Source organism: Rutidosis leptorrhynchoides, chromosome 10, assembly GCF_046630445.1.
Source record: "Rutidosis leptorrhynchoides isolate AG116_Rl617_1_P2 chromosome 10, CSIRO_AGI_Rlap_v1, whole genome shotgun sequence".
NCBI classification, from domain to species: Eukaryota; Viridiplantae; Streptophyta; class Magnoliopsida; order Asterales; family Asteraceae; genus Rutidosis; species Rutidosis leptorrhynchoides.
The window spans coordinates 45,921,285-45,934,242 of NC_092342.1; the positions used below are offsets into that span (position 1 = coordinate 45,921,285).

The 12,958-nt window shown below is 36.2% G+C and overlaps 2 protein-coding genes across 2 annotated transcripts; one reads left to right on the forward strand and one right to left on the reverse strand.

Annotated features, from left to right (window-relative positions):
• The first annotated feature begins 1,131 nt into the window (after window positions 1–1,131).
• On the forward strand, window positions 1,132–2,885 carry LOC139871969 (cytochrome P450 93A3-like). Its single transcript, XM_071859733.1, has 2 exons — window positions 1,132–2,105; window positions 2,189–2,885. The coding sequence occupies exons 1-2, from the start codon at window positions 1,209–1,211 to the stop codon at window positions 2,813–2,815; spliced, it is 1,524 nt and encodes a 507-aa protein (XP_071715834.1). The 5' UTR covers window positions 1,132–1,208; the 3' UTR covers window positions 2,816–2,885.
• A 1,928-nt stretch (window positions 2,886–4,813) lies between these two features.
• Window positions 4,814–10,129, reverse strand: LOC139870236 (uncharacterized). The gene is made up of 5 exons (XM_071858071.1): window positions 10,118–10,129; window positions 9,956–10,012; window positions 5,597–5,995; window positions 5,103–5,507; window positions 4,814–4,822 (listed from the first exon to the last, which is right to left on the reverse strand). The coding sequence occupies exons 1-5, from the start codon at window positions 10,127–10,129 to the stop codon at window positions 4,814–4,816; spliced, it is 882 nt and encodes a 293-aa protein (XP_071714172.1).
• Window positions 10,130–12,958: the final 2,829 nt, after the last annotated feature.

Sequence of the window (12,958 nt, forward strand, 5' to 3'; positions counted from 1 at the left end):
ATTTTGCCCATAACTCTCCATAATTTGCCCCAAAAGTCTCTATATTTGGCCCCAAAACCTCTAAATTTTGCCAAAAAAAATCCAAGTTTTGCTCAAAAATATCCAAATTTTGATCAAAAATATCAATATTTTGCTCAAAAAAATTACTACGCTTTAAAAAATTATTTCGCCCACGGTAAAAAAATTTCCTGATTCCGCCACTGCATATATAGTGTTCCATACATGCTAATTAATGATCAAAAAACAAACAAACAAATAGGTATTAGGATATAAACTAAAACGTTGGATAGCTAGCTAGCAAGCAATTATAATCTTCAAATACGTATTAGAATACGAGGAACTATAAAACATTGGACATGCAAAAAAAAAAAAAAAAAAATAGAATTAAGAAAGGATTCATATTTATTGTTTGTTAGGAAAATACTCTACTCTACCTAATAAATAATTAAATATTAAATATTAAATATTAAATATTAAATAGTACTCCTTATAAAATCAAAAAGGAAACATGTTACGCCTACCATCTTTGATTAATGTTTTCATATGTATTGTTTGTAGCGGCTATTCCAAAATTATAATTTTATGGAATTTCGGATTTTATTTTTCAATACCAATTATATTTTTGATGATACTTTAGTGATACTTTACCTCTAAATAACTACAAATTCAAAAAATATATATGGTTCGAGTAGTTAAATTTGGTAGTGTTCTTTACAATTTAAAAGGAAAAACTATAAACTTTAAAAATATATGGGATCATGTATTTAAATTTAGTGGTATTCTATATAATTTAAAAAGTATTTCTGTTAAAAAATTTAATGGTGTCCTGTAACCCACGAGTCAACACATAGCTGTATGGAGTAATTTAAACCGTCTACACTAACTCTAGTGAGTTAACTCACCGAAGAATTGATATGTATGGTAATTAGAAGAAAATAAATTAAAAATAGTTACTCCGTATTAAATTTAATAACTTAAAATTAGGAGCACACTCAAATTTTTTAGTTTATATTAAAAAAATAAAGGGGAAAAAGTCAATTCATGCCAAGGGTATGGTGTGAAAACGTCAACTCATGGCAAATGGGGATATATATATATATATATGCATGATGCATTACATACTACATACTACATATATTTAATTGATATCAAAAAGAAAAAGTTGTTTCACTTCCCTCAAATTTTAAAAATTTATGATATAATATCTCATGGCTGATTTTCAAACCTACTCGATCATTTTTGTAATAGGAACAATATCAATCATCTTCATAAGGGTGCTACTAAAATCAACTTATGCTAAATCTAGCAATCCGCCGAGCCCATTCGCCCTTCCCGTGATCGGACATCTCCATCTCCTTGGTCGAAAACCTCACCAAGTTCTTCACACGCTTTCGAATCGTTATGGGGCAGTTTTTCAACTATATTTCGGCTCAGTACGAAGCGTTATTTGTACTTCACCGGAAGCAGCAAAACAAGTGTTCAAAACATACGATACTGTGTTTCTAAACCGACCTTATAGCTCAGGCGTCGATTTCATTACATATGATGGTAATGGCTTCATATTTGCTCCTTACGGATCTTATTGGAAGTTTTTGAAAAGAATAGTAATGTCACAACTTCTTAATAGTAAAACATTAGATTCTTTACTTCCGGTTAGGTACGATGAAATAAATCATTTGATAAAATATTTATCTCAAAAGGCGAAAGAAGGGAAGTTTGTTGAGCTTGAATCCGAGCTTATGAAGATGACGAATAATATCATATCAAGAATGCTTATGAGCAAAAGGTGTTCAGATGAAGATGATGAGGCAGGGGACATAAGGAAAATTCTTAGTGATTTTGCTAAGATTATGGGTACTTTTAACCTTTCGGATCATATATGGTTCCTGAAGAATATAGACTTACAAGGAGTGGGAAAAAGATCAAAGGTGATTCATGAAAGATTCGATATTTTGATAGAAAAAATTATAACGGAGCGCGAAGAAGCAAGAAAGCGTAAGGAGAAAACAGAAGTCAAGGACTTGCTTGATATTTTACTCGATATCGCAGAAGATGAGAGTATGGAGATAAAGTTGAAAAGAAAGCAAATTAAAGCGTTCATTTTTGTAATATTGCTGCTAATACTGTTAAATTATAGATCAATGCTTTTAATATCTCTTTTTTCAAGTACTAACATAATCATTTTTAGGACATATTTGGTGCAGGGACAGATACTTCAGCGGTTACTATAGAATGGGCGTTAGCGGAACTAATCAACCATCCAAATATAATGAAAAAGGCAGTGGACGAAATTGACTTTGTTGTTGGAAAAAACAGACTTGTAAAAGAATCAGACATACCAAACCTTCCATACCTGCAAGCAATAATCAAGGAATCGCTAAGGTTGCACCCGACAGTCCCGTTGATTTCAAGAGAATCAATAGAAGAATGTACAATAGGCGGTTACCATTTTCCATCAAAGACTAGAATATTCTTCAACGTATGGGGTGTCGGTCGAGATGCAACGTATTGGAAGAATCCACTAGAATTTAGGCCTGAAAGATTCGCTGAGATGCAATTGGATGTTAGAGGACAAGACTTTGAATTGTTACCGTTTGGGAGCGGGAGGAGAATGTGTCCCGGGATCTCGTTAGGGCTTACGGTGGTACATGTTACACTCGGTACGTTGATTCAATGTTTTGAGTGGAAGGCAGGGAAAAATGGGAATTTAATAGATGTTGATATGGAAGAAGGTGTTGGGCTCACACTTCCTAGAGCTAACCCTTTGGTTTGTGTTCCTACTGCAAGGCTAGATCTTAGCCCATTGTTAATGTAATATTGAGTTCATAATAGGGGGATTTGATCATTTCCCTAACAATATATATTAATTATACCATGATATGTGATTTACGCGTGTACGTTGTTTTTACGTTTTGTTTATGTATTTCATATGTTTTTAAAGACTATGGTTAGATAAAATTCATATGTTACGAGTCTTATGGCAGGTATTTGATTTCATTTTACACTATTTCATTATGGTCTTTATCTATCATGTATTAATAATGCTTGCACTCAACTAACAAATTCTCAAATATATAGATTTTAAGAAGAAAATAGTTTAATTGATAATTTGGTTTTTACTTAAATTAAAAATTATTTTTAGTTGACTATATAAATGTAGGAGTTGTGTTAAGTCACTCCTTATCTTGAATTTCTCTCTTCTACATCACCTCCACATCACCACAAATTTTTTTTAACATTTCTTTAACTAATCACTCTCTATCTTACACTCTACTTCAAACTTTAACTCATTTTATATTATCATTTAAATATAATAAATAAGTTAAAATAATACTGAACTAAATAAAATAAACATTGCTTTAAACAATACATAAATAAATAACATAGAAAAAAATATTACATAAATAAAAAGAACATTACATGAATAAATAGAAAATAAATTACATAAATAACACGAAACTTATATTGTAATAAATAAAACTAGTCGAGAGGCGTCGGGTCTTCTCTTCGTCTTCGTCCGGTGCCAAGACAGATTTCATACTCTCGCCATATGCGCAAAGGATTTTTTGCTCTTTTTTAGGCAAGGCAGGGTTGATAGTTGTGTTGAAAATTTTGAAGGTGAGACTTATTCGTTTCATTTCTGACGCTTGACGTTTTTCTTGTTAGGTTAGAACAATTTATTATTGGTCTATCATGACTTGAGAATGAACTCGGATGAGGTACCTGAGGAAGCGACGTCGGACGAACCCGAACTTTTAAGACTTTTTCGACTAGCTAGTCGACCGGGTGGATGCCGGATCGGGCCGTCCACGAATAAATCGCGTTATCCGGGTTCGAATAAACTCTTAAAGGATCCTCGTCTCTCAAAGTGATCGCTGGTTCCGGTTATGGACGTCTGCGAGTATTCATTACGCCTTTCGTGCAACAAAATTTTGGACGCTCACGGAGTACTTTCCATGCTTATAGTGCGTAAAAGCAATACCCTGACGTTGTCGATATTGTGCACGCGCAGCTTCAATGATATCCGCATCACCACCTCCACTTCGCCAATCTTTTTTTAATTCATTGTAAATACCGATAAAAAGTTTGATATCTTTTGCCATTTTTCCCATTTTCGAGTTATTTGATCGTTGTTTCTTTTACGATCAGCGACACGATTATGGTTGACTACAATGGTATTCCAAAATGAATCGTACGTGTGTGAGGTTCCGCTTTTTAGGTTTTCTGTAGCATCGAGCTAACGTTCCGCCAGTATTTTTTCTTCGTCCAGAGCCTGATGCATAATATAACGTTTCGGGCGTTAACTTGGTTCGCTTACTTTTTTTTCTTTTCTTTTAGTTTTTGTTTTTTGATTTCGGGTACGCTTTCAAGAGTCGGTTGTGTGAAAGGTTGTGATATGTGTAGAAATTGTTGTGAAAAGAATTGTTTTTGGTTAAAAGGAAATTGTTGTTGTGAATAATATGAGTTGTTTTGAAATTGTAGTTGTTGTTGAAATGGTTGGTGTTGTTGTGATGGTTGAAAAAATTGTTGGTGTGGTGGTTGAGCAAATTGTTTTTATTGGTAGAATGACTTTTGATTTGGTGTGAATTGTGAAAAATCTAGTTTAACGCGGAGAAGAATGACTAGCTTGACTCGATGACGAATTATTTGGTGACGGGATCAAAGTGTTGATCATAAGGTTAAAAAATCATTGTTAGTTGGTTGAGACAGTTTTTTCAAAGAAATTGTAGTCAAATTGTATGAAATGGTTCTGAAGTGTATGAAATGTTAGTGTATAATGTTCGTGTAATGGATTATATATATAGCGGGTAAATTATTGGTTCTGAAAAAAAAAAAAAAAAAAATTTAACCCATTTTCTAGTTGTCGCACATATTCTCAAAATTAAAAAAAAAAGAAAAAAAAGAAACATGGCCCCACACGCGGTAATAGGACCAACAATGTCGATGGCCCATTTGCTGAACAGCCATGCTGCCGTTATTGGTATCAAAGGATGCCGTGGTGCTCGACTTATTGGCGCATGATGTTGACATGATTGGCACGTCCTTACGATTTTCGCTGCATCATTATGAATGGTGCGCTAGTAATACCCGATGCGCATTACTTTCACGGCAATTGTTCTGTACCCCGAGTGTAAAGCACAAGAACCCTCATGAATTTCTCGGAGCAGCTCTTTAGCTTGATTAGGTCCAATGCACAACATGCTCAGGCCTAAATAAGATTTCCTGTACAAAACACCTTCGATTAACGCATACATGGGAGCTTTCATGCGAACTCTCCGCGCTTCTTTTTCGTCTACAGGAAGTTCGCCCCCGGTTAAGAATTTCACCAATGGTGTCATCCAATTTGGGCTTTCCTCCTCAAAGGACACAACAGTTACTTTCTCATCAATAGAATTTTCTGTTAACACTTCAACCCATACGTTTTTGCGCAGATGATCGTAGGCCAAAGCTGCCAATTTGCTTAGTGCGTCCGCTTTCTTGTTCTGCCCCTGGGTACCTGCGATAATCTAAAAACATCAAATTCGTTTGCTAATTCGTGCACCACTTCCATATACCGCTGCATAGAGGCTTCATGTGCCCCAAACGACACATTGACCTGGTTAGCGACCAACTGTGAGTCAACGTATGCGTCCAAGTGCTTTATTCTGAGTTCTTGCGCTATGCGCATCCTAGACAGTAATGCTTCATATTCAGACTCATTGTTGGTAGCAAACGTGAACCGGAGTGCATAAGTATGCTCCTCTCCGTCGGGACTTCTGAGGACCAATCCAGCACCAGCGCCTTTTGGCCCACAAGCTCTATCCGTATACAGTTCCCAGACCGGATTTTTGTCACGGCCAATTGTAGTGCTTTCTGCGAGTGCCTCTACTTCTCCTGTTGTTTCGACCAAGTAATTTGCAAGTATCTGGCCCTTTATCGTCGTGCACGGGGAGTAATTGATTTCATGCTCTCCCAATTCGATGGCCCATTTGGCTAACCTACTCGAAACTTCAGGCTTGTACAATACATGTCATCACATTTGATGGTGTTGTGCAACGATACATCTTTTACCCTCTAAATTTATATATGATTCAAACACTACAAATAAGCACACACAACTAACGAGCACTTAGAACCCGGTTATTATAGCACTTCAATGTAAGTAATCTTATCAAGTTCATCCCAAAAGAGCGGTGTAAGTCGAATATTTGAAACTATCAATTGTCCTAGGGTTTGTTTTATTGGGGGGTTTTGATTGATTAGATTAACAACTAAAATTTGCACAATTAAACAAACTTAAACTTAACGAGTAAACTAGTAGCAAATAACAAGTAACGAAATATTAAGACTTAAATCAAATTAACTAAGAAGTGTTCACTTATCTAATCCTCTATATGCTTGGATTGCTCCATTTTGCCTATTTTGTTATCTCATTAGTTGTTGAACTATTAAATGTTTAGCACCACTACCAAACCTTAAATTAAATAACACTTCGCGAATTCACATAAGCATTGTATTCTAAGATCAAGTTAAGCATGATTTGGTTATTGAGATTATGCTTGGGTTGAAATCACTTAAAACCCCCAATTATCGAAATCACTTAAGATAATCGGCACTACTATGTTGACTAAAGGCCAATTGAAACCAACCTAGATCAAGAATACAAACACTTGAAATTTCTAAGCTAGTTGTCTAGATCACTCAAGGTATTGAAGCACACATTGATTCACTTCTCAAATCACTAAGAGAGCTACTCAACATATGTAATCAAAGTAAAGCCTAAAACAAACTCATAGCAATGGATCTTTAGCTAACACAATAACATGATCATGCAATTCATTCAAACAACATTATTTAATTGATTTTGGGGCAAACACTAGCATTAGAGATTCATATATAAGCAAATACAAGAGATTTAGCCAATCATGGCTAAGATCAAACTAAGAATAATCATAGAAACATAAACAATCATCATCTTAAAGTTATTACAAGTAATTAATGCAAAGAAAATGAAGAAAAGTGGAGATTACAACCCAAAATGTAAACGATGAAGATCTAGAGTAAATCTAAGACGAATCTTGAGCTAGCTTCCTTGAATTCACCCTTAAACACCAATGGATGATGAAATTAGGGTTTTGTAGGTGAAATTCGGAGTTGTGATAACTGCTCTCTAAAGATACATATGAAAAATAACATAATCTTGTTCCTTTAAAGTGCTGAAAATCTGGGCTGAAACAGCTACAAGAGTGCCACTTTTGACCTAGGAGCGGTGCTTTTGGCTTAAGTGAGGAGCTGCGCTTTTGATCAGGAACGCCGCTTTTGGCAACATTCAGGGGCGGCACTTTTGCTTTAGAAGCGCCGCTTTTAGTTGGATAGGAACGGTGGCTTTGGCTGTAGGAACGACGCTTCTGGCCACTGATGGAAAATGGAGCCAAAACGTGCATAAGAACGTCGCTTTTGATGTAGGTGCGGCGCTTTTGCTCCATAGGAGCGGCGCTCTTAGTTGAGGAGCGGCGCTTTTGATGCTGAATTATGCACTTGTCATTTCCTTAGCCACTTTTGATCAAGATTTGGTCAATTTTATACCAAATTAAGTCATTAGCCCCCAAATTACCATTTAGCTCAATAGCACACAAAATAGGCTCTAAGATCATCAAAAACCGAACAAAGTGAGGGAGATATCGCGAGATAAAATATGTATAAATGGAGCGATATCAAACCCCCTACATTTGAATATTTGCTTGTCCTCAAGCAAACAAATCGACAAAACAAGCTTTGGAGATAGAGAACAAATAAGTGAGCAATGCCAAAGCGCAAAAAGTTTGGGCACAAAGTCATACCTTCGATGAGCATGCACTTGATGGCTAGAGTGTTCTCCAAAAACTTGCACTTGCTTAGGACCAAGCACAAACATCATTTTCTTCTACTACACAAGCTTAAAGCAAGCTCCAAATAATCTCTTCAGTAGCACACCTTCAAATCTTCAATCCTCAAACACTAACACAAACTCATTTCAAGCCTAAGTCTACCCGAATCAATCATTCCCCCAGCCAAAGTCAACTTCATCTACGAGAAGGTCATCAAACATCAATCACAAAGTATCAAATCTTCACAAACTCAACTTAGACCTCCTTGACCTTGACCAAATATGTAGGATTCACGGGATAGCCATAAACTCATCAAACTAATCAATCACATCAAATCTCCAAATCAATCATAATCTAACATAAACCTACTCAAATAAACTCAAGGTGTACCCAAAATAAATAAGGGCCATGAATATCATACAAATCATCACTCATCAGGAAATACATCGTGTAAAGAATATGCCTCCAAAAAGATATGCTCACCTCATCAACCCACGATGGCTATCCCTCTTCCACCTCCATGCCCTCAAAACACATATTTTAGTTAATTCCAAATGATGGTCGTCAATTCCAAATGATAATCTTCAATTCCAAGTATAGGGTTAAGGTGGGTGTGCCAAAGGTAAGGGATTGGGTACCCCACCTTTATTGATCACCCCGAGCTCGAGATAACCGACACTCATCAAGATTTCTATCACAACTCTATGGTTTCTCTCATAGTAGGGCGAAAGCATTAACGGAGGTTCGTGGAATTAGGGCCCCATGTGGCTAAATAAGAGAGTCCGCCAATTCCAAGATTTGAAGCACTAGGAAGACTTTAACTTCCTTAAAAAGGATCGAGCTAGACTTGAGAGACTTTACTCTCAAGTATGGAACATAACATAACTTGGAAGACTTTACTTCCAAGTTTGGAACATAACATAACTTGGAACACTTTACTTCCAAGTTTGGAAGACTTGACTTCCAAAATGAGACAGTGGGAGGACTTGACTCTCCCGGGAGTGTCAAAGCTTGAAGCTTTTATTCACTCATCTACTTCCCACATAACAATCTTTTATACTTATATTAAGAAAAGGTAGGAAGTAGCTACTACTTTCCCGTTAATTGAATGCACAAGTGTGCCATAGCTTTTGGCTATCGCGTGTGTTGTCTAGAAACACTAGCACGAAGCCACTACTCTTCATCAAGAAGATAGCACACGGTGGAGCTCGGTGGCTCCTCTTCCCACGGTATGATACATCGGTTGAAACATCGTGAAATGATGAGACAACCAATGTCAATATGAAATGGTGTGGATTAGGAAGTCTCCCACACCAAGTAAAACGAAATTTGAGAGACTTGACTCCCTATAATGGATGGACTCGATTCATCCGAAAGTGTTAAAAGCACAATGCTTTAAACACTTGGTTTGGAGCAACATGCATGAAAGACTTTAACTTCCAAGCATAAGAAAAGACTTTACTTTTCCAAAAAAATTTAAAAGTTTTAACCATTTTAGTGATTATGATATGACTTAATGTAATGGTTAAAAACTTGTTCCAAAAATTAATCAACATTGCAAGCTTCAAACTTTGTAGTGTATGTGATGCGTTTACCCGAAAAAGTTCAAAATGGCCCGATAATTTAACTCTCCCCCTACATTTAGTTTGATGCAATGCCCTCATTGCATGGAAACGATAGAATAAGTGAAAATGAGGGGCATTTTGAAATAGAAAAGATAAGAAAAAAGAAAGTAAAAACCTGTTAAGATCAAACGATCTTTATTATCACCATTCGAGAAACTTAATCACCAAAGAATGCAAGTCGGTGAGTTTGACTCCTGAACTTAATGCCAGGCTTGGATTAATCATCAAAAAGTGTATCCTGCCACTAAGAACCACAACAAGCAAGAGAAACAGAAGCATACACAAATGTATCCACAAACAAGTGTCGAATTATTACAAGCATAATGGTGATCATGTGTGAGAGTAGCAATAGAAGTGTACTACCTCACACCGAATCAATAATCCGAGAATCCACAAGATATTCTCAAATTAAGTTAAGTTACATGCCAAATTATTAAAATTGTTTCACAAATGATGATGAACATTAGCATCACACAAATTTACTTGCAACCATTCATGAACATTGGTTGACTTTGCAAGGCCTTTTCCTTTTCCACTTCCCTGAAAACAATTCAACAAACAACAGACACAAAGATGGCATCATGATATTAGCACAAATCAAATATCACGTATTCAAACACTGATGGGGCAAGGTGCTCCCTTTACATTTAATTCCATAGTAAAAGCTTCACAATCTTGAAGTGTTTGGGTCGGGCAGAAAATTTAAGTACTCAGGTCCAGGAGCGCCGCTTTTGAAACAAAAGCGCCGTTCCTGAAGAACAAAAGTGCCGCTTTTGTAAACAAAAGCATCGCTCTTGAGCACTGTCCATTTTTGGTCCAAAATCATAGGTTAAAGCGTCGCTTTTAAAAACAAGAGCGCCGCTTTTGAAGATCAAAAGCTCCGCTTCTAGGACAAAAGCGCCGCTTTCATACCTGAATACAATTTTTGTAGTTTTAATTCCAATTTGACCCATTCACAAACTATTTTTGGTATTTTTCCAGTTTACCCATATGCATGAAATGCAATTACATGCAAATGCAACTAACAAAAGTAGTATCATACAATCCTACATGAAATGCAATCTAAAATGTACAAGTATAACACAAGTGTGATTGTTTTGGTCTAGGGTCTATCACTTGACCCGTTTTAGCACAAGGGTGGTCATAGTGGTTTAAAAGCGATGTCATCAAGCCCGATTGGCTTGACTTCATCGTTGAAGAGTTTCAAACGATCCCCCTGAACTTTAAATGGGTTGCCCTTTCCAATCAACTCAACAAATCCTTTTTCAAGTATACATTTAACAACAAACGGCCCATGCCATCTTGACTTAGACCAACCAGGTGACTTTTTGAAATCAAGATTAAATAACAAGACCTTGTCACCTGGTTTGAACCTTTGGTGTTTCACATAGTGATTATCGACCTTGACTTTTTCTTCTAAAATCGGTTTTTGAAATGACTTCTTTTTAACTTTGTCAAAACCACATTTTTCATCCTTTTTACGAGCTTGGGTGGGTTTAACCACCTTCTCAACAACATTCTCCACAATTGAGTTCAACAAGGCCTTTTTACCAATAATAACCCCCCTACATTTAGGTCCAAATTTACTGTCTTGACGATGGTTGGGTTACTTAAAGCATTTTCACAAAGTTTCACATCAACAATACCTTCACAAGATTTTTCAAAATCGTTTTCATCACAAGATTTCATAAACATTTCAAACTCTTTATCAATATCAAAATCCTCAATTTTATCAAATTGGTCAACATTCGAAGTGTTAACCGCCAATAAAGCTTTAAAGTCATTTTCTTCACACGAATTCATGACCTCGATTTGACTAAAAGACTCAATATTTGACAAATTTTGTTTCTTATCAACTTCACGCACAAAAAAAAATCAAGTCTTTCATCTTTCACCTCGATACTTAGTTTGTTTTGTTGCACGAAAATAATTGTATCGGCGGTGTTTAGAAAAGGTCGTCCCAAAATTATTGGGAAATGTTCATCCTCGAGCATTTCGAGGATCACGAAATCGGCAGGAAAGGTCAATTTACCAACTTTGACCATAAGGTCTTCGGCTATGCCGATTGGTGTATCAAATGTTTGGTTTCCCATTTTTAAAACTATCCGAGTCGGTTTTAGTTCCCCAAGATTTAACTTTTTTATAAATTGAATAGGGCGTAAGATTTACGCTAGCCCCCAAGTCGACAAGTGCATCATACACTTCCAACCCGCCCATATTGCATGGGATTACAAAACGACCCGGATCACCCAATTTAGGAGGCATCTTTTGCTTTTGCAAGATAGCCGAACATTCCTCTACGAGAAATGTAGTCGACACCTCTTCATATTTGCCTTTTGAAGATAAAATATTTTTAATGAACTTCCCATAATTAGGCATGCCCTTAAGCACTTGGTTAAGCGGCATGTTGACATGAACTTATTTCATCATTTCCATAAAGTCCTTTCGTTGCGTTTCAACTTTTTCCTTCCTCAAAGCTTGCGGATATGGAATCGGCTCCATGTACTTCCTCAAAGGTGCTTCTTCATTCTTTTTACCCTTAACCCTTCGTGGTGCATCCTTTTCATACATTGCTTCTTGCAAATCCCCATTAATAATTGATTCATTCTCAACGGTTTGCGAAGTAGGTGTAGTAGGGTTTGGTATTTGGGTTGGGGATGTTTGGATTTGTGGTTCTTCATAAGTTAAACCGCTTTTTGTTGAAATAGCATTGACAAACTCAATTTGGTTGACGTTTTCAATAGGGATAGTTCTTGTGTTGTTTTAGTTTTGTTGGTTTTGGTTCTTGTTGTAATTGTTGTTGGGGTTGATTTGTGTGTTGGAAGGCAAGGTTCCTTGAGGTCTTTCGGAAACTTGATTGGAAAGTCTTCCAACGGTACTTTCAAGGTTTTGAAACGATGCTTCGTGGTTTCATATTTGTTGCTTCAAGAGCTCGTTCTCTTTCATTAGGAAAGCTTCGGTTGATTCTACCTTCTTGATATAATTTTGCATAATTTCTTCTAAGCTCCTCGAAGGTTGGGATTGTTGAGTATTTTGTTGAGGTTGTTGATTGTAACCTTCGTTATTTTGTGGTTGACTATAACCTTGGATGTTTTGATAATTCGAATTGGCTTGGTTGTTGTAAGGTTGATTGTTGTAAGGTTGTTGATTTTGGTATTGAAAGTTGTTGTTTCGGTTTTGGTTATAGTTGTTGTTGTAACCTTGGTTTCGGTTTGCAAATCCAGGCAGTGTATTGGTTTGGTTGTTGAATGACACTTGTTTTTTATTAGGATTGTAGTAGCCTTGGGTTGATGTTGAAATGTCCCGTTCATATTGAATATAAACGTTCCATATTAATTGATTTCGTTGCGAGGTTTTGACCTCTATATGAGACGTTTTTCAAAGACTGCATTCGATTTTAAAAGAAACCATAACCTTTATTTTATCGATAAAGGTTTAAAAATATTACGACGATTATCAAATAATGATAATCAAAAATATAGCGTT

Coding starts and splice junctions, on each gene's coding strand:
- LOC139871969 (XM_071859733.1), top strand. CDS start 1,209: ATGGCTGATTTTCAAACCTACTCGATCATTTTTGTAATAGGAACAATA. Junction 2,106..2,188: donor AAATTAAAGCGTTCATTTTT/GTAATATTGCTG, acceptor AATCATTTTTAG/GACATATTTGGTGCAGGGAC.
- LOC139870236 (XM_071858071.1), bottom strand. Junction 5,996..9,955: donor ATGTTCATGAATGGTTGCAA/GTAAATTTGTGT, acceptor GTATTGTACAAG/CCTGAAGTTTCGAGTAGGTT. Junction 5,508..5,596: donor CACAGTTGGTCGCTAACCAG/GTCAATGTGTCG, acceptor TGATGTTTTTAG/ATTATCGCAGGTACCCAGGG.